The sequence below is a fragment of the Lacerta agilis genome, chromosome 5 (assembly GCF_009819535.1).
Source record: "Lacerta agilis isolate rLacAgi1 chromosome 5, rLacAgi1.pri, whole genome shotgun sequence".
Classification (NCBI taxonomy): Eukaryota; Metazoa; Chordata; class Lepidosauria; order Squamata; family Lacertidae; genus Lacerta; species Lacerta agilis.
Window position 1 is genome coordinate 68,474,447 of NC_046316.1, and position 21,947 is coordinate 68,496,393.

Genomic DNA, 21,947 nt, shown 5'->3' on the forward strand with positions numbered 1-21,947 from the left:
GGAATGAGACACACACAGAACCTTTGCTGGCGGAAACAAACCAGATCTATACGGAAGCTGTTGCTTGGCCACTTAAGCAGGTAAGAACTGTCTCTAGGCGACGAGTCAGGGAAGCTTTACACAATTTCGTTATTTTCTCCCTGTTACAAGCAGCAAACGATTAACACAGGCATGTGTGAAGCAGATGGGCTAGTAAACAATTTTGTGATCTAATAATAATGTGCAACGCTGGAACAGAGAGGACATTGTATCTTGGCTGTATTCCTTCACATTTACTAATGAGAAGGCCACGTGATGGCATGCCTTTAAAAGGCCTGGTGTTCAGGGAGTCACTGATGCACCATCTTTGAGAAAGAGCTGTGGCTTGTTATTGCCGCGGTTTTAACCTCCAACTAACTTATTCTTCCTCCTTGGCAGAATATAATTAAGGTGTTTTAAAGACTGAGCTAGGGATTAAACTAAAATACCTCTCTAGTAATAACAGCTTAGGTTTGGGGAGGAAACAAAGACCCAAAGATGCAAAGCTTTTTTTAAAAAAATAAAAAAGTAAAGGGGAGCTTGACTCATGCTCACTGTTGAAAAATAAATTAACTACACACACCACTAATTCTCAGCTGGCATGCCAAGTACTAGGAACAATGCTTGAAAGCAATGTAAGAACACAAACAGACCTGTGGGGTGCACAGCTTGCCTCCACTCCCCATTATCACCAAATTGTTCTTGTTGATTAAAAAATGGGCAGCAAAATGCATGCCTTATTAAGTTATTCTACAGTAACCATAGTTGCTACTGGTAGTGGTTCAGAGATAACATGAACACAGCATTAAAGACAGCGGTGGGAAATGTGTAGCGGTTCAGATATTGTTGGACTACAACTCCCATCATCCCTGCCCATTGGCCATGCTGGCCGGGATTTAAGAGAGTTGGACTACAACAACACCTGGAGGGCCACAGGTTCCCCATCCCTGCATAAGGAAAGCATCTTTAAATAAGTACCGGTAATCTGGGAAGAGTAAGTTCTGCTCTGTTCCACGTATAGTTCTCTTTACTAATGTTGCAAAGGTATACCTATGGTTGCTTAACTAACTCTCAAGCCAAATAACCATTCTTCGTGTTACAATTTCTCTATACTTGGTTATAAACATGCATTGCTCTACAGCAGGCATCCCCCAAATTGGACTCCAGCTGTTTTGGGACTACCACTCCCATCATCCCTAGCTAACAGGACCAGTAGTCAGGGATGATGGGAACTGTAGTCCCAAAACATCTGGAGGGCCGAGTTTGGGGGTGCCTGCTCTACAGAGCAACCTCCATTAGAGGAGAAATGCAATGCAAAAAGCAGTCCTAAAAGTAACATTTTAAAAGTTGAATGCGGCCAAGACACTATATAAGGTTCATCTTAACAAAAGCCACATTACTGACACCTTTTCCCTTCTACTCTGGGTAGTCTTCTCTCTCACCAGCCACTCCCTCTCCTGCTCTGTAATCCTCTAATCTCATGTGAGCCAGCCCTGATAGCAGAAATCAGAAGCATGCAGTAGAGTAGCGTAATTTCATTTTTGATTGCCTAAATAGTTGACTGTGTTTTTGCTAATATGCAGTAGTTTTCAAACAACAAGCAGATACATTTTCAGATTTACAATTTATTCACTGTTCTGACTGCATATTTCTTCTCCTGCTAGGGTTCGGATTGCTCAAGGACTTACAGAGGCATAGTTCTTCTCCAACTTGTCCTCCACGATGCCAATCTGGCATGGCGTCCTCTGATTCTGGAACCAGTAGTCTGTTGATTCTAGCAGGCTGTTACTGCAGAGAACCTGTGGAAACACAAGATTTCATAGTCCTCCTTCCATCAAAGTCATGAAGCCTGGATGCTGCATCATTGGAAGTTTTCAAATCAATTTTCCTTTTGAGTCATCAAGCAATTTAAAGAGGTAAGTCCCCACCAAAAGGGAAGGGGTGAGACAGGGCAAGGAGAGAAATTCCAATCCTCTTGCAGCTCGGTGACATGACGTGGCAGCCGGGCAGAACTTACACCAGCAAAACTGGTGGTGTAAGTCAAACTTTATTTTAAATAAATGCTTAGTTGGTCTCTAAGGTGCTACTGGAAAGAATTTTTTATTTTATTTTGTTTTTATTTTAAAGGCTTGTTTCCCAAAATTTCACTTTGGAAGCTCAAACCATCATGTAGGTTCTTAACTATGACTAGCACAATTCATGTACAGTGGTATCTCGGGTTACAGACGCTTCAGGTTACAGACGCTTCAGGTTACAGACTCCGCTAACCCAGAAATAGTACCTCGGGTTAAGAACTTTGTTTCAGGATGAGAACATAAATTGTGTTGTGGCAGTGCGGCGGCAGCAAGAGGCCCCATTAGCTAAAGTGGTACCTCAGGTTAAGAACAGTTTCAGGTTAAGAACGGACCTCCGGAACGAATTAAGTTCTTAACCCGAGGTACCACTGTATCTGAACACTGCCATTGGGCTCATCTGGATGCAACAATATTGGCTCAATAAAACGTGGTTTATTCAACTCAGAACAATCACCATGCCTGCCTGCTCCTTTCTTGCTTCTCCTCTTCAATTCCTGTACATTGACTTTGACGCCTGAATTGTGATTACTTTAAACTAGCATCTGACATGGGAAACTGTGGTTTAATCTTGGGACTTCAAACCACATTAGGACATTAGCATGGTTTCAGACCGTAGCGTACAATCCAAGATTAAAACTTGAACTTACATCATTTCTGATGTAATAAAAAATGAAAGTAATCATGACCTAAAGCCATGGAAGGAGTGGGGGATGGGGAAGAAGGGAGAATGTGCAGGGATAATGTTAAATTCCTAGCTTACAAAACCATGGTTTCCTTTGCTTTCTGCACTATCTTTTGTTAGGATTTCCAAGCTCCCCGATGCTGATTTTATGATTGGTATAATTCACACGCCTGTCTGACTGGAGCCTGAGAAAGGAAGACTGTCTTATCTCTCTTCTGGTGAGAGTCTGTGAAACTGTACTTTCACTTTTACGCTGTTCTGTTTGTTCACGGAGCTGGAGAGAACAGACGCCATAATGCTGTTGTCTGTAAATATTCTGTAAATAAATAGTAGTTTAGAACTATGATGCCTCTTTCCTTTTGCTGTGTCAAGAGAGAAGGCTAGTGTGCATAAATCAAGTTCGTTTATGTCGCTGGAGCGCCCTTGAGAAGAAGGGGGTGCCTATTCCAGAGCTATGCTCACTGGAGGATGCTCAGAGATCGGGGGGTGGTGGTGGTGGTGGTGGCTGCAGATAGCCCAGAGTGCTCTCCCAACATCTTTCTCATGTTTTAGCCTTGCTTGTCCATCATCTGGCTAGTGTTTGAAACAAAAACTCATTGTGTCCTCAAGGACTGAACTTCTTGGCCAGGCTTTTGTTAGCTCGTTCACTTGGAACCTGCCCAAGCTCACTTTCGAACCCAAACTAAGCAAAGAGTGCTCAGTCCCTGTTTCTTCAAAGCAAAACTTTTTTGAAATAATGCATTAATACCTTTACATATTTTTTCTCCAGATCATTATATGTTTCTATGCAAGGGGTTTTCTCATTTCGCATTAAAAAGGGGTTTGCCTCGTTTTAAAGCCATGCTTCATTGAAATGCCTCTTTTAAAAAAATAATAATGGTGACAATAGCTCAAAATTGCAAGCAGTGACACCACACATATATTTGGCGCTAAGAATATTGTAATATAGTATACTTATTATTCTAGGCTCTGATTCTGTAATGTGAATGGGGTGCCATTTGCCACCTTTGAAAATAAGCACAGTAAATAACACCGTATTAAAGTGATTGGAAATGTACATAAAAATTCATATGTATGAACTGTGATGGGAAATGAACTGCACATTATGTGCTAGTAAGATATAAACCAGGGGTGGCCAACTCCCAAGAGACTGCAATCTACTCACAGAGTTAAAAACTGGCAGTGATCTACCCCCTTTTTGGGGTTCAGGTAAAAGTTGTTGAGCTTTTTGGGGGAGGAGGAAGGCCCATTTTTAAGGCATTCAGATCAAAGCTGTTGTTGAGCTTTTTTTTAGGGAGAATGAAAGCCCCATTTGGGGGGCGGTGCAGGCCAAAAAAAATTAGATTTTTTTTTTTTAGGGGCACCAAAGTTGTTGAGCTTCTTTGCGGGGAGCCAGTGATCTACCAGTGATCTACCACAGCCATCCAGTGATCTACTGGTACATCACGATCTACATGTTGGATGTGCCTGATATAAACAATGTGATGCAAGTTCCTTCTCTTTAGGGATTTCACTAGTTGAAGGCAATTATACATTTGAACACTGGAATCCTATAGATGTCTATGCAACAGCAAATCCTATTGAATTCAATGGGACTTGCTCCCAGGTAAGTACAGGTAGCATAGCAGCTTCACAGCACATCTTATACATGCCTATTCAAGAAGTAAGTCCCACTGAATACATTGAACTAATAAGCATGTAATCATTCTCTTTGGCACAAATAATCAGGATGACTTGTGCTTAATACAAATAATACGAGCAAATGGCTCCTGCAAATAAATAAATAAATAAATGCTGCAGTGTTTTGGTTACACAAGAATCCACAAATTGGAGAATGACTTTGCTCTTTGCATAAAGGGATGTAACTGTCTCTCTCACGCATTTCACTTTGAGTTTGGAATACAGCAGGGGGCAGGGATTGATTTGAAAGCCTTCCTGAACCATCAGTTGGCATGGAAAAATCTGAAGAAGAAGAGTTTGGATTTGATATCCCGCTTTATCACTACCCGAAGGAGTCTCAAAGCGGCTAACATTCTCCTTTTCCTTCCTCCCCCACAACAAACACTCTGTGAGGTGAGTGGGGCTGAGAGACTTCAGAGAAGTGTGACTAGCACAAGGTCACCCAGCAGCTGCATGTGGAGGAGTGGAGACACAAACCGGGTTCCCCAGATTACAAGTCTACCGCTCTTAACCACTACACCACACTGGCTCTCTGAAATTTATGAAATAATAGTTTGGGGAGAAATCCATGTGTATAGAGATAATTAAGAGATTATTATTGTTAGCATCCGTCTGTCTTGAAATACAATGGAGTGTGCCTGCTGCGGCTGCAGAGACCGGTAAACCAGTGTTTTTCAACCACTGTTCCACGGCACACTAGTGTGCCGCGAGATGTTGCCTGGTGTGCCGTGGGAAAAATTGAAAAATTACTTTATATATAGTCAATATAGGCACAGAGTTAATTTTTTTAACATTTTCTAATGGTGGTGTGCCTCATGATTTTTTTCATGAAACAAGTGTGCCTTTGCCCAAAAAAGGTTGAAAAACACTGCGGTAAACTACTGTAGTAAGTTCCTCCTGCATTGTTTTTGCTGTATTAGCAGCATGGTAATTAAGAGGTGGATGCAAAATAATTACGAAACTTCCACCTGGCTGTTTTGTCAGATACCACATCGGTATATTGGGGTCTTAGCAAGATTAGCTCTCATAATCAGTTTCTCACTAGAAATAACATTCCCCCACCCATGGAAAAAAAAGTCTGCCTTTTCACATAGGAGTATATACAGCCCTATGGTGTAAAGCAGGAGTGGGAGATCTGTGGTCCCCCAGATGTTGTTGGACCCATCAACGCCAGCCAACATGGCCAACAATCGGGAATTATGGGAGCTGTAGCTCGACAACAACGTCTGGAAGGCTACAGGTTCTCTGATATTGATTTAACTAAAGGAGTAACATCCAAAGCAGGAAAACTTACTGAAAAACACTTCATAATGCTATTCATTATCTCCCCCCAAGTGTCTGTACTGAGCAATGTTTTCAGCTTAATTTCAGGGAAGCAGCAATGGACCTACATGTGTTAATTCATGTAAATGAATGCCTGTTTAAAATAGGCAATCAACATGGAGTAAGTGCTGGAAGATAAACGGTCAGCTATTCATCCAATCATGGTAATGGAAATAAGATGAGGCTATTTGTTACCTGTTTGTGTAGGAGAGCTGAGTCGTTTGACTTCATTATAATAAAGCAGTTTATGATGCAAGAATGATGGGATTTGCTCCTTGAATCGGCTCCTGGCAACTTTTTTTATTTGAAAAATATGCTAATATGCATACACAGTCTTTACCTGGTACATTGGAATCCTAATGAAAAATAGACACATTTCCCCACAATCTGCACAATGCCATTTACATAAAATGATAAGGATCTGAAGAATTGTGCATGCACACGAAAGCTCATACCAAGAACAAACTTAGTTGGTCTCTAAGGTGCTACTGGAAAGAATTTTTTATTTTATTTTGTTTTGACTATGGCAGACCAACACGGCTACCCGCCTGTAAAAGGATTTTCATGACAGCCAACTAAGCTTTACTCAGAGTAGACCCACTGAAATTAATGAACGCGGCTTTAATTTCAGTATGTCTGCTGTGATTAAAGCATAGTTGAATACCTCCCTTTAAATATATATATATATATATATATATATATATATATATATTCATACTCAATCACAACACATCAGATTTTGGGGAAAAGTATGTGAAATATTCAGTTTTTAAACATGCAACAGGAATGGGAAGGAATTGCTACCCTGTTGCTTTGAGACTGCTCCTTGGTGCTACAGGGATGGGTGAATTCCTGATGGTGACAGCCACCAGCCTGTTCCAGAAGCAAGTTAGAGGGGCTTGTTTAAGAATATTAATTCCAGGCGGCTTAAATCTACGAGCTGCCTTACATTCGACAGCAAGGTAGAGAGAGTATGTGAAAGTGATTGGCACAGCCAACCCCCATCATTTCATATCATGTCAAAAGCCACCCTAGGCACCCTAATGATAGATTGTTTTTGCCTCCGGTAATACGCAGGTAACTCCCAAGTGGAACTGTTCCATGAGGATTCAAGGATATTTAACGAATGACAATTAGATTGCACTGAGGTTATCTAAGGTGAAGCAGAGTAGGGAGGAACTAAGTTCCCTTCCCACCACGTCTCAGTCCTTCATTGCCTTCAGGGTACCCACACCTGGCTAAGACTGAACAAAATGACCTGACTCTTTAGGGATGGGAGGGAATGTCAGGAGAATACGAGCTGGTGAAACATACGTATTTTTGGCAGCCCCCCCGCCCAGTCTTCAGAAAGCAAGCACAATCCTTGTGCATGTCTACCCAGAAATAAGTCCCATTCAGTTTAATGGTGCTCACTCTCAGGTAAGTACAACACAGGAAGCTGTCCTATACCAAGGCAGACCACTGGTCCATCTGGCTCAGGATTGTTATCTACACCAATGGGCAGTGGCTTTCCAGGGCTTCAGACATGGGCCTCCCAAGCCCTACCATGAGAAGTTGGGAACTTTGCAACACAAAGCAGTTATTCTTCCTGTCTGCAAACAAACGCCGGCTCCCTTGGCCATTAAAGCGAGATGAGCACTGCAACCCCAGAGTCATTTGCAACTGGACTTAACGGTCAGGGGTCCCTTTACCTTTTTTAAGCTAAAGCCCTTCCTCTAATTCAGACTCAGGGTTCATTTATCTTTTAGAAGGAAGTGGAAGGCTGAGTGGTGTCATTCACTGTTAGCATTCCTCTGTTATTGTCCGGATACTACTCTTAAAAATTGCCATGCCTTCCACTGTCCCCATTATTATTTATCACAGTATTAGAGGTTCTAAATCAGGTAATTAGATCAGATAAAGAGATAAAAGGAATAAAATTGGGCAGGAGGGAATACAAAATAAGAGCCTTTGCGGACGATATGATGGTGATGGTAGAAGACCCAGTAGAAAGCATAAAGAAAGCAATAGAAAGAATGGAACAATTTAGCAAGGTAGCGGGGTTTAAAGTGAACAAAGAGAAAATGAAGGTGTTGACCAAAAATTTAGACGAGAACATGAGAAAACAGTTGGAACAAGAAACAGGATTGAACATAGTTCAAAAAGCAAGATATTTGGGAATAAATTTAACTATGAAAAATATAAATCTGTTTATATAAAACTTGGACAAAATATAAATGGCTCTTGGAGCCAAAAATACCAAAGTGGGTCTCACCATTGGAAGCAATAGCATTAAGGAAAAGTTATTCGGATACAATTTGGCCTACTTATCAACAATTAACATTTGAAAAAGAGGGAGATATCCAACTGAAATCATATGAGGAAATAAAACACCATTGCGATAGCTAGTTACAATATCATCAATTAGCAAATAGATTCAGACAGGACAAAAAGATAGGATTTGAAAACAACATATCCAAACTGCAAAGTGAGTTAATACAGCCCAAGAAAAAGAACATATCAAGACTGTACAGACTGCTGCTAGAGTGGGAATTGAAGGATGAAATTACGAAGGAGGTAATGATTAAATGGGCAGAAGATTTAGGACATGCAATTGATTTTGATAGATGGGAGAGATTATGGAAAAGAGACTTACACTTCACAGCCTGTGTAATCATAAAAGAAAATATATTTAAAATGATGTACAGATGGTATATTACACCAGAAAAGTTATCCAAAATGTACAAAAATCAGTCTAAGCTGTGCTGGAAGTGTAAAAAAGAAGGGTACATTTTATCATGCATGGTGGGGATGTAAAGTGGTCAAAAAATTCTGGGGTGAAATACATGAAGAGCTAAAGAAATTATTCCAAACCACATTTTCAAAGAAACCAGAGGGATATTTATTGGGTTTGATCTCGAATGATATACCCAAAAATAATATTAATGTTTTTCTTTATGCCACAGCAGCGGCAAGATTGTTGCTAGCAAAGAATTGGAAAGGGGATAAAATCCCGACAATTTCTGAATGGAGAATTAAAATGTGTGAGATGGTAGAGATGGCTAAGATAACAGCAAACATCAGAGGTCGCTCTAATCAAGAGTTAATAAAAGAATGGGAAAGAGTAAAAGAATACATGACCATATCTTATTCTGGAATTGATATTCTGTATAATATGGAGTAAATCGTACAGGGGATATGAGAGAATTGGGAAATATAGAATAAGGATAAAGGATATAAGATGTAATAACACGATTATAAAAGGTAATATAAGGTTCTGAACAAATAAAATGAGGGGGAGTGAAAGGGGTGGGATGGGGGGAGGGATTAATTTCATTGTTTTTATTGTTTGATTGTGTGTTGGTATGTGTGTTTGTATATTATTGGAACCAAATAAAGATTATTTATTAAATATTAAAAAAAAATTAAAAAAAATTGCCATGCCTTTATGGTCTAATAAAAGGTTTTCAAATAGAAGGGCATGGTAAACAATTGCTGCTACTGCTTCTCCAACAACAGCAATTCCCCCATTTAAAGCTATCTAGAGTATAAGGCTTACTATATCAAATTGACTATGATATTGCCTAATCAAATAATTAATTTCCACTGTCTGCATTTTTGCACAAAATAGTACCGCATTCATCGCACCCCGGGGTTTTTGAACCACAAAAATTTGAGACAATTGCTAGAGACAAGAAAGGATTTTTCAAGAGAGACCGGTAGAACAATCCCTTCTGAGTATGAGCATCCATATAAAATATTTCATTATTTCTGAGACATAATGGTTCCCTATATAAAACAAACCAGCAAAGTTTAACAACTCAAAGGCCGAACCTTGACATAAACCTAACAGGAAAAGGCTTGATTCAGTCTTGGTTTGAATAATATAATCCCTTAACTCCTCTCTTTATATTAATAGATCAGTTGAAAGAGATGCTTTTTTAAGAGGCTTAACAGAAGACCTGGGAAAAGGGGGGGGGAGTTTTTCCTGCTGAAATACTATTTGTATTTCAAATCCTAGGTACTGTGCTTGAAGCAATGAAATGGGATGCTTAGGAGACTCTGGAATCTGCTTCCTTGAGCATGCAATGGCATTTCAGAAATGTTTGAGAAAGGTGACATCCTGATTAAGAGGAAGGATTTGGGCTAGATGATCCTTGTGGATACCTCTAACCCTATGATTCCATGATCAAAATCCCATCTTCATCCTCTCAAAAACATTATGAGGTAGGCCATTATCTTCCCATTCCACAAACAGAAAACTGAGAATCCACAATGTTAATTTTCCAAGATCGTTAAGAGAATTCATGGCTGAGAAGTCTAAGTGACAATGTCTCCACTGCCCCCCAAAACAAATAAAAACCCTTTGCCACTTCCATCTAGACTGAACTGTCACCATTATTCAGTGTGTTGTCAACTGTCAATCAGTGAACACAAACAGTATGGGTATGTTTAGCCTGCAGAAGAGAAGGTTAAGGGGTGATATGACAGCCATGTTCAAATATATAAAAGGATGTCATATAGAGGAGGGAGAAAGGTTGTTTTCTGCTGCTCCAGAGAAGCGGACACGGGGCAATGGATTCAAACTACAAGAAAGAAGATTCTACCTAAACATTAGGAAGAACTTCCTGACAGTAAGAGCTGTTCAACAGCGGAATTTGTTGCCAAGGAGTGTGGTGGAGTCTCCGTCTTTGGAGGTCTTTAAGCGGAGGCTTGATATGAACTTAAAAAGGTGTTGAAAAAACACATTTAGTAAAAAACCAGAGGCCTTTCTGCTGGGCATGACCAACTATGAAATCCCCAACAAGGACAGAACATTTTTTATGTATTCCACAACAGCTGCTAGGATTCTATTAGCTAAAAACTGGAAAACTGAAGAATTACCAACAGTGGAAGATTGGCAGATGAAGATGAAGAATATATGGCAGATGAAGAATATATGGAACTCGCAGAACTGACCGGGAAACTCCGAGACCAGAGGGAAGAAGCGGTGCAGGAGGATTGGAATAAATTTAAAGATTATTTGAAACAGCATGTAAAGTTTGTTATCTGAGAATGGAATCGGAGGACATATAAGGTTACAGATATGAAATTAGTTAGTTTAAGATAGAAGATAAGAATTAGGTAATAGAATTTTTTTCTAATGTGGAATAAGATTAGAAGAGAATGATGACTATATAATGTTCTGAAATTACTAAAGAGGATATGCAATGAACGCAGAAAGAGAAGATGTGAGGAGGTCCCCTAACAATGTTAAGTGATAGTATGAGGATAATTAAATAAGTGTTTTTGTTTTTGTTGAGATTTTTAGTTTTGTATTTTTTTGTATTTTTGTATTTGTATTTTTGTTTTTTGGAATTTTTGTAGTGTTTTGTTTTTGTTGTATTATTAAAATCCAATAAATTCTTAGGAAAAAAAATAAGCGGAGGCTTGACAGCCATCTGTCAGGAATGCTTTGATGGTGTTTCCTGCTTGGCAGGGGGTTGGAATGGATGGCCCTTGTGGTCTCTTCCAACTCTATGATTCTATGATTCTATGAGTATCTAACAATACATGCAATGAAAACCTAATAGTTTTGCCCAGGGGGGAAAAGCAGCCCATAAATTCAGTATAACCTCATCTTTCTCTAAGTGACTAATATTACAGATGAATCCTACACATGTCTATTGGAAGTAAGTCCCACTGAATTCAATGGGGCTTACTCCCAGGTCAATGAGTATAGAATTACAGCTTTAATATGTAATGGAGCTCTAAAGGGGCTCTGCTCCACACAGGAGATAGCAGCATGTTTTTGCCTGGACGTCTTAATTGCTATAGTTAATTAAAGCTCATCAAAAAGAGATGAGCATAAAACAGGCAAAACAAGATGAGAGCATGTTGGCTTGTTCTTAGCATTTTTTGAAATGGGGACAGTGAACTGATCTTTGGCACCTTGAATGCTGCCTAAAAGGCACCGTTCATATCAGGAATAACTAATTAAATGCTTTAAAAAGTGAATTGGATGGGATGTGTAATTTATTCTCTGCCAGTGCCAGTCCATTGTAAATGATAAATCTACTTTTAAAAGAAAGAAATCCATTAAATTAATAAAATGTGTGGAAAGAAGTTGATGGACTGTAATAGCTTATGATGAGGACTCAGAGACGTTTCCCATGTTAACACATCTTACAATAACCCTTTCAATTTACATCAATTCCTGCTATTGTCAAAATGCAGGTGAATCATATTTATGTGGAATGGAATATTTATTTTTGGTTACACAGAATATTAAATGAGCTGTTAAGAGGCTACAGCAAAAACAGAGAGGGTTTCCCACACTGAAATAGGGGGGTCAAAGTTGGCCACATTTTGCTGTTTCCATGCTATGCCTGTAAAACACAGAAAAGGAGCTTGGGAATCTCCCTCATAAGGAAATGTATGTGCTCCCAGTGTGGGGATAAAATGTTCCTCTCCCAGAGCATCGAATCATAGAATTGTAGATTCAGGAGGGACCCCAAGGCTCACCTAGTTCAACCCCCTGCAATGTTTTCTATGTCTCTCTCATTTTGGAATGTTACAGAACTGCAAAAGCAGAAGACAAACTCGAAGCTCGTTAAAATGTTCAAAAGTTCAAAAAAAAAATTAATCGAGACTGAAGAGCCCTAAGATGCCAACATCTTTAGCACTGAAATTTAGGAAACCTACATGAATGCAACTAACTATATACAGGTAAGGTCTAGTATGGGGGACTTGGAGATCACATTTAGCTATCAATATAGCTTGCCCTATAGAAAAGTTTTCACATCACTTCTAACACTGGCCCAAGGATCAGTCACCACAAACTGAAATAGGAACAGCATTCTGTAAGTAAGGTGAAGCCCCAGAATAGGCCATTCTCCGATCGGCCAGCCAGCTCACCTTAGCAGGCAGGAGAACTTAAGAAGGGCCTCATAATGTCAGAATGAAACTAAAGCCCTCATAGATGTGCATGGGTCAGCAGAAATCCCGTTCTAGATATCTGACAAATTGTAGATAGCTAACAAAACAGTGCAGACCAATATCAAGCTTTTTTTTTTTTAATGGAATTCTCAGTCTCAAGCAAAGCTAGCGGCAGATATGACTCATAACCTGAATCCTCCGTGAGGATTCGCTTAGGCACCATTATAGCTCTCAGTTGAGCTGTCTTAAAAGAAGCTGCCAAATGAGAGAAAGATTCTGCCCTCCACTCATCTTGTCTGGTTGTACCTGGACGTGAGCAACGTGAGTCCAGGGCATGACATGAAGGCATAGGAAGCCGCCGCCACCTTGATGAAGCTAGGACGGCCCGAGTCTGGTCAGTGCCCAGACCGAAGACTTACCTGAGTACCACATCTACACTGTCTTAGGTTTCACGATGGATGGAAGGAAGATGGAATATAAATGTAAGAGAACAAAATAATAAATAAAATGCTTCACCCATTCCCTGACTCAAATAAAGCAAATATGTGGTATGCGTGCTCCTTTGCATGTAATGGGACGTGATGGTGCAAGGAGCCCAGCATCTCTCTCCATATGCTCTAGAGCTCGCCCATAGTTTGCCACGTGTCCATTTGGCCTTGCTTCCTTTTCCTTTTATTTTCTGAACTCGAAATATGGAGTACAAGTTGAGATATTAGCTCAATTGCCTGTCTTAATCTTATATCTTAATTGCATTTGGAGCTTTTCCCACTTAACAAGTTTTTTCTAAGAAGGATATCTGCAGGAAATCAATTTCCATCTTATTTACTTCAGCTAACTGAAAATAGAAGATTAACGACTGTGAATATCATCACTGGTAAGTACACTTAATGCCTGACCCTTTCCAATCAAGATGATGATACGTATGGTTCAGCTCAGAGGTTGCAGACATACATGGAGTGGGCAACTCATACCCTCGATCAAGTGCTAGGACTCAAGTCTACCCTTTCTGTTCACCCCCAATCACAGAAACTCCAGCGGTGGAGCATCTGTGTTCACTTTCCTAGAACCATTTGCCCTTGAGAGTTTCACTGGCACAAGCAGCAGTTTGTCTCTACAGAGAAAGGAGCACAACAAGATCAGGTTATCCATAAACACAAGACACCAAACATTTTTGGAATATCCAGCCAATGCAAGACTTGCAATCTTTTTTGCCCATATCCAGATGTTCATGCTGATTTTTTCCATTTCATATTTTTTAGTTACCATGCAGCTTGCGCTTCAATCACTATTGAGACAACAGCTCAGCAGTACAGTCAACCTGCTGGTTAAGAATAATGTGAGCTTATTTTAATAATGCAAAGTTTATTTTAATAATGCAATCTGATTAATAATAATGCAAGTTACCTTCTTACATGCTGTGACCGAGCTTCCAAGACTGCTTCCTGAACTATCTGTCCCACTGCTCTGGTGCTCTGAAACTTCATACATCAGTGGGGATTCAAAGTTGCTGAAGAGAGAAAATCATTCAGTGACTCATTGGCATAAATAAATCAAATACGGCTTCATTTTTAAGTCCTACCCAACACAGATCACTTCAATCCCTGCTGTTTTCCAGGTTGGCAGCGCAAGTCTATTGACTGGTTCATTTTGCTGCTTTTGGAAGTATGCTCTAAAATAACTCCCTGATGTCTTTTAAAAACTGAGAATAAAGACCTTAGCTGGACATAACAGCATCTGTCCGCCTTCAACAATACAATTAAGTGTTCTCTTCCTCCTCAAGCACAGTTCTAGGGATGCAACTGATAGGTAATGGCAGCATTCATTCAGCTTGACAGATTCCAAGATAAAAACAAACAAACTTCATGCTGTGCTTCAGCCTTTGCCAAACTGGCATATATTTTGGATTAATGTTCCAATCAAGCTCCAGCCAGCTAGCTCTACTGGCTCATAGTCCCAGGGCACCAGGTTGGCGAAAGCTGCTATGCCTCACCCGAGTCCCCTGATTCACACCCAGGAAAAAAAGACAAATTACTGTACAAATTCAGAGACAAAACAACAACAAAAGTCCAATGGGGATGACTGAATTAGAGAGCCCAAGCAGGCTTTCTTCTTCATCATCATGGTTAATGCGGTGTGGTGGTACAGTACACAGTGTTGCAAACGTGAAATCCAGAATTTGCAGACATAGAGGACAGTCCAGAGCTATCATCCTCAGGCGCAGCTTGTCATGCAGAGTCGACGCCAGTCATAAAATGTTGCTACTGATGGATTAGCAACTCATGATGGCAGCCCATGAAACAAAGCTATAAATCATTGCCACCATCAAACCCGCTCCACTGATTTGGCGCCGTGGGTGGCACTTTCACCATACACTCACGGTTGCTACATAATGGTCACATGACGTCCACGATGAACCTGCAGAGGTGGCTCTTGCCAGAGGGCTCTGCCCACATTCTTTGCTTTTTCATTGCTTGGGGATGCTCTGCCTCCTAGCCTTTGGAATATTTGGAGAGCAAGTTTACATGGGGTGTGGGGGAGAGGGGAACTAAGGAGCAGGTATTTATTTATTTATTTATTTATTTATTTATTTATTTCTACAGCTCCCATAGCACTAGAACTTTAGACCCATCAGCAAAGTTCTTTGGAATTGCTTCCTCACACTGTGTACATAGTTAAATTATGGAACCCACTACCCCAACTTCACTAGTTTTAAAAGGGCATTAGCCAGATTCATGGAGGGTAAAGTTATCAATGGCCATGATGGCTGTATATTAATTCTGGTATCAGATGCAGCATGCCTTTGTATACTGATACACTGGGGAGCAAATAGGGAGGAGTGCTTCTGTGTTCCTGCCATGCTTGTGAGCTTCCTCTAGGCATCCGATTGGCCATTGTGAGAACATAATGCTGGATCCAGCAGAGCTCTCCTTTGGTTCTTCTTATGCCCCTTCATTAATTTTCTCAAACACTTGTTTCAAGCTATGTATTCTGGCAGCAGCCCTTTGATTATCTGTTCCACTGAACTCCCTTGTATATCATCTTACCCTTCCAGGTCGGGGTTGGACCAACTATCAGGCAGAGTGAGACTGCCACCTTAGACTGCTGATTTTGGTATCACGAAGGGGCAGAAAACTGCTGGTGGTTTTATTTATCATAACTGCATTTTTTACTTGCCAGAAAGCAGGAGAGGCGGTTGCAGGATTTTCTGCTCCAGGTGCCAAAAGAATCTGGTTGGCCTTGAGTGAAGGTGGGCAGGGAAGGGCCACCATTTGCTACTCTGCCTCGGGAAGCAAAATGTCTTGCTTGCCAACGCTTTTCATCTTAGTCATTCATTTGTTTTCTCTAACTTATTTTATAATGATGCTGAGCTTTCCATGGCTGGCTGAGCTATTCTCAGCAGCTCTGACTCATCTCTGGCACCATGTTTCAACAGAGTCTCCAAATCCTTACTTGCAATGGCCGGCAAAAGTCAAACTCACTACCATGATAGTTGGTTCATTTGTTGGAGGAAATCAGGAAAGGGGGGGGGGAAACAACAACTTCCCCCTCCCCAGACAAACAAGGGCTACACCCACAGCACACATTTGAAGCATCCTTACACCACTTTAACAGTCATTGCTTCCTCCAAAGAATTCTGGGAATTGTATTTGATAAGATTACAGGGAATTGTAGTTTTGCAAAGGGTCTCCTAACAACTCTCAGCATGCTTAACAAACTACAGTTCCCAGGATTCTTTGCAGGGTAGCCATGACTGTGAAAGGGGTGCTTTAAGGATATGGTGTGGGTGTAACTTGGCGGCATAGCAGCAGTGCCACGTGTTTAAATATGGAACTCAGCCACACATAGGAAAGAGAATGAGATTCAGTTTTAAAATAAAAATGGGGCATGTGGACAAGTTCAGAATGGTTCCACCACCTGCAGCTCTCTTCCCCACAACTTCTCTGCCAAGTGCTTTTCTCCTCAGATTCTGGAAATGGCCTTAAAACACTTTTGTTGTTGTTCAGTCGTTCAGTCGTGTCCGACTCTTCGTGACCCCATGGACCAGAGCACGCCAGGCACGCCTATCCTTCACTGCCTCTCGCAGTTTGGCCAAACTCATGTTAGTAGCTTCGAGAACACTGTCCAACCATCTCATCCTCTGTCGTCCCCTTCTCCTTGTGCCCTCCATCTTTCCCAACATCAGGGTCTTTTCCAGGGAGTCTTCTCTTCTCATGAGGTGGCCAAAGTACTGGAGCCTCAACTTCAGGATCTGTCCTTCTAGTGAGCACTCAGGGCTGATTTCTTTGAGAATGGATAGGTTTGATCTTCTTGCAGTCCATGGGACTCTCAAGAGTCTCCTCCAGCACCATAATTCAAAAGCATCAATTCTTCGGCGATCAGCCTTCTTTATGGTCCAGCTCTCACTTCCGTACATTACTACTGGGAAAACCATAGCTTTAACTATACGGACCTTTGTCGGCAAGGTGATGTCTTTGCTTTTTAAGATGCTGTCTAGGTTTGTCATTGCTTTTCTCCCAAGAAGCAGGCGTCTTCTAATTTCGTGACTGCTGTCACCATATGCAGTGATCGTGGAACCCAAAAAAGTGAAATCTCTCACTGCCTCCATTTCTTCCCCTTCTATTTGCCAGGAGGTGATGGGACCAGTGGCCATGATCTTAGTTTTTTTGATGTTGAGCTTCAGACCATATTTTGTGCTCTCCTCTTTCACCCTCATTAAAAGGTTCTTTAATTCCTCCTCACTTTCTGCCATCAAGGTAGTGTCATCAGCATATCTGAGGTTGTTGATATTTTTTCTGGCAATCTTAATTCCGGTTTGGGATTCATCCAGTCCAGCCTTTCGCATGATGAATTCTGCATATAAGTTAAATAAGCAGGGAGACAATATACAGCCTTGTCGTACTCCTTTCCCAATTTTGAACCAATCAGTTGTTCCATATCCAGTTCTAACTGTAGCTTCTTGTCCCACATAGAGATTTCTCAGGAGACAAATGAGGTGATCCGGCACTCCCATTTCTTTAAGAACTTGCCATAGTTTGTTGTGGTCGACACAGTCAAATGCTTTTGTGTAGTCAATGAAGCAGAAGTAGATGTTTTTCTGGAACTCTCTAGCTTTCTCCATAATCCAGCGCATGTTTGCAATTTGGTCTCTGGTTCCTCTGCCCCTTCGAAATCCAGCTTGCACTAAAACACTTTAAAGGGGGCTAAAGTGGAAGGATAGTTCTGTACTCCTCACCTGCACACGCTTTTTTTCTTTAAAAACCCAACTATCGCACCTTTTACATGACTGGAACAGTTCCATAGGTAAACATACAGAACTGACCCCATAATGTCTAGTTTGGCCTTTAAGACGTGGTGGTAGTCAAAACACTTTCTGTCCTTAGGCTGCGGGAAATGTTTCACATTTCTTATCACAGTCCAATATGCCGAATTTCAATGTCACAGTTACCAACATTACAGCTACTTGCTCTTTCTACTTGCTCTTCGTGACAGCAGCCATGAAATTAGAAGACGCCTGCTTCTTGGGAGAAAAGCAATGACAAACCTAGACAGCATCTTAAAAAGCAAAGACATCACCTTGTCGACAAAGGTCCGTATAGTTAAAGCTATGGTTTTCCCAGTAGTAATGTATGGAAGTGAGAGCTGGACCATAAAGAAGGCTGATCGCCGAAGAATTGATGCTTTTGAATTATGGTGCTGGAGGAGACTCTTGAGAGTCCCATGGACTGCAAGAAGATCAAACCTATCCATTCTCAAGGAAATCGGCCCTGAGTGCTCACTAGAAGGACAGATCCTGAAGTTGAGGCTCCAATACTTTGGCCACCTCATGAGAAGACAAGACTCCCTGGAAAAGACCCTGATGTTGGGAAAGATGGAGGGCACAAGGAGAAGGGGACGACAGAGGATGAGATGGTTGGACAGTGTTCTCGAAGCTACTAACATGAGTTTGGCCAAACTGCGGGAGGCAGTGAAGAATAGGTGTGCCTGGCGTGCTCTGGTCCATGGGGTCACGAAGAGTCGGACACGACTGAACAACAACAACCTTGACACAAATGTATGTGTTCATACAGACACTTAAATATAAGCCGATACAGCTTATTTTAAAAAGTTATGAATTGCTTTTCTATGAGGAAAGATGATAAATACCATGAATTGGTTTGACCATAATCAAGGAACAAACATGCTCCAAGAATACAAGTCACCAAAAAAAAAAAGTTTATCTGTTCTTTAGTACAGTACTCTGAATTTTTCTATCATTATTTCAAACATATACATATTCGATTCAATCCTATAAAATGGCTGCTGAGGCCCAGTTCACATGTAACAGTAAACCATGGCTTAAAATATATCATGGCTTGCTATGAATTATTTGCACCCACTCCTCTCCTCTCCATGTCAGAAGAAGAAGAAGAAGAAGAAGAAGAAGAAGAAGAAGAAGAAGAAGAAGAAGAGTTTGGATTTGATATCCCGCTTTATCACTACCCGAAGGAGTCTCAAAGTGGCTAACATTCTCCTTTCCTTTCCTCCCCCATAACAAACACTCTGTGAGGTGAGTGGGGCTGAGAGACTTCAGAGAAGTGTGACTAGCCCAAGGTCACCCAGCAGCTGCATGTGGAGGAGTGGAGACGCAAACCCTGTTCCCCAGATTACGAGTCTACCGCTCTTAACCACTACACCACACTGGCTTGTGAACAAGCGCTTATGGTTTGTTCCCTTCAGAGAAATCTGTAATCCCAGAATAAACCTTGGCTTCTGTCCATGGTCTGCTAGGAGACAAAAAAAAAAAAAGAGTGCTGGTTCACACATAACACTAAGCCACCGCTCTGTTTTATTTCCTCACAGGGAAGAGCTGGTGGAAACAAATGAGCAATGCAAACCAGAATGCTGCTATTCCACATCCAGCCCTGGCTTACAGTTTACAATTTAGAGGCTTTGGTAATAAAGCAGCATAGAATGGAACAGAACAGAACAGGATAAAAATTAAGAGGTGTTATGTGGATTTTGGGTCGGAAACAGCAACTCCCAAGGTGTTTAATACTGGTTTAAAAGGGCAACATCCCATTGCAACAGGACAGCAGAAGTATATTAAAGGGGGATCTAAGTATATGAACTGGACAGGTACCCTTTTGCAATGGGCAGTTAAAAGTCTACACTATTTGTACACTATGGACACTCCTGACCCACGGAAGCTACCAAGATTGGAATAAATGTCTTTCTTATCTCTCTAAGATTGGGATCAAACTTTTTATTCTATAGTGGAATTGAGGACTTGTGCCACTGCTGCTTAAGTCAATCCATAGGACTGATGCAGAGACATCCAAGGAACAGGTGTGTTGTTGTTGCTGCTTGTAGTTTGATACTATACGTATTCTACAAACCAGTGCTTTTTCCTAAAAAAAAAAAAATGTTTAGGGGTACTCTCATTTTCCTATTCATATTGAAATACTGCCCCTCAATGAGGCCAAACTTAGATTCACAAAATGTTTAGAGGTATGTGTAACCCTGTGTTCCCCCAGAAAAAGCACTGCTACAAACTAACTGAAAAGAGGTATGCATGAAGAAACAAAACATGCATTATATTACATTTAAAGGTATGTTGCCAAACAGTCATCTATCTACCATCATGTATATGCACAGGGGTTGCAAACGAGGTTCTGTGGGCCCACATATTCTCTCAAAGGCCTTCCTCTGAGCCCATGGGCTACCCTTTCCCACCCCTTTTCTCACTGAAATAGCCAACAGATAGCTTCTTGATGCTTTTGAATTGATGCTTTTGATTATGGTGCTGGAGGAGACTCTTGAGAGTCCCATGGACTGCAAGAAGATCAAACCTATCCATCCTTAAAGAAATCAGCCTTGAGTGTTCACTGGAAGGACAGATCCTGAAGCTGAGGCTCCAATACTTTGACCACTTCATGAGAAGAGAAGACTCCCTGGAAAAGACCCTGGTGTTGGGAAAGATTGAGGGCACAAGGAGAAAGGGACGACAGAGGACGAGATGGTTGGACAGTGTTCTTGAAACTACCAACATGAGTCTGACCAAACTGCGGGAGGCGGTGGAAGACAGGAGTGCCTGGCGTGCTCTGGTCCATGGGGACACGACTAAACGACAAAACAACAAGCTTCTTGGATTTGTGTCCTCAGGCCCAAAAAGACTGGCAACCTCTGGCTCATTTAATGGCAAGTCAAGAAAAGAAAAAAGGAGAAAAGTTTGCATTAATATGAAGTGATAGAGTAATATGATAGCAGAAAAACTAAAATGTCAGTGTATTTTGTGAGTGACACTGAAAGAAGCAGGCCACATCTCAGTCTGGAGATCAGAGTGACATTTAAATCTCTTGTTTTCAGGGTCACTGGAGAATGAGATATATCTTGCACCCCTGAAGCTCGTGGCTATATAACTTCTAAACCCAGATACGTCTTCCACTTGGCCGGAAGTACAGCAGATAATATGATAAGATATGGGCCAGATGAGTTGTTTGAGAAAAAAGTTAAGACCCTCTGAAGGCGAAGTAGGGTTTGCTATCTTTGGTCTCTGAAGGAATTAGAAGTGCAGAATTTTGACTCTCCTCTTCATGCAGGCTCATTTTTCTGCTTTGTGACTGGCAGGCTCTCTGTATGAACATCCAGTGCTGGACTGGACTGCAACTGAACATCACACCAACTTGGGTAAAAATAAATTAACAACTGCAATAGTGACCATGAGCCAGTTTCCAAGGCTTAGCACCTTGATCTGGCAATGCAATCCCATGTGCACACAAACACATGGGAACAAAGGAAGCAGCCTTATACTGGTCCATCAATCTCAGTATTATCTGCACACTGAATGGCAGAGGTTCTCCAAGGTTTCGGACAGGGTTCCTTCTCAGCCCTAGCTGGAGACACTGGGGATAGAACCCGGGGCCTTCTGCATTCAAAGCAGATCCTCTACTACCGCCCTTCCCCTCGGCAGCAACGGCAAGAGTGTTGGAGCGCAAGCTGTTGTCAGTCAAATGTTCCCGCACTGTTCTGACAACAAGAGAACATATCCAGACTGCAATTTTTAAATGTAAGAAACAATTTTGTGGAAAAGCCATCTCTTAAAAAAGTTAGTATCCATTTTAACAACTGGAGACAAAGTGAGAAAATAAGAGCCCGAGGGCCAAAACACTCCCAATGTTAAATTCGTGAATGCATTAAATGTGTTCTTTTCTTTAACAATAGCAGCCATAGGGGAGCTGAACAGAAATGGGAGCATAGCACATGGTGCGGGGAGAGTTAATATGCCTAGGCTC

General features: G+C 41.2%; 1 protein-coding gene across 3 annotated transcripts in view; it reads right to left on the minus strand.

Moving 5' to 3' along the window:
* The window catches only part of SPHKAP (SPHK1 interactor, AKAP domain containing), an 83,038-nt gene that overhangs the window by 44,260 nt on the left and 16,831 nt on the right, over window positions 1-21,947 (minus strand). For all 3 annotated transcript variants that reach the window (XM_033150332.1, XM_033150330.1, XM_033150331.1), the window contains exons 2-3: window positions 14,080-14,182; window positions 1,707-1,817 (exon numbers count right to left, since the gene is read on the minus strand). In XM_033150332.1, coding sequence (XP_033006223.1) covers window positions 1,707-1,817; window positions 14,080-14,182 — 214 coding nt within the window. The remainder of the gene's footprint in view (window positions 1-1,706; window positions 1,818-14,079; window positions 14,183-21,947) is intronic.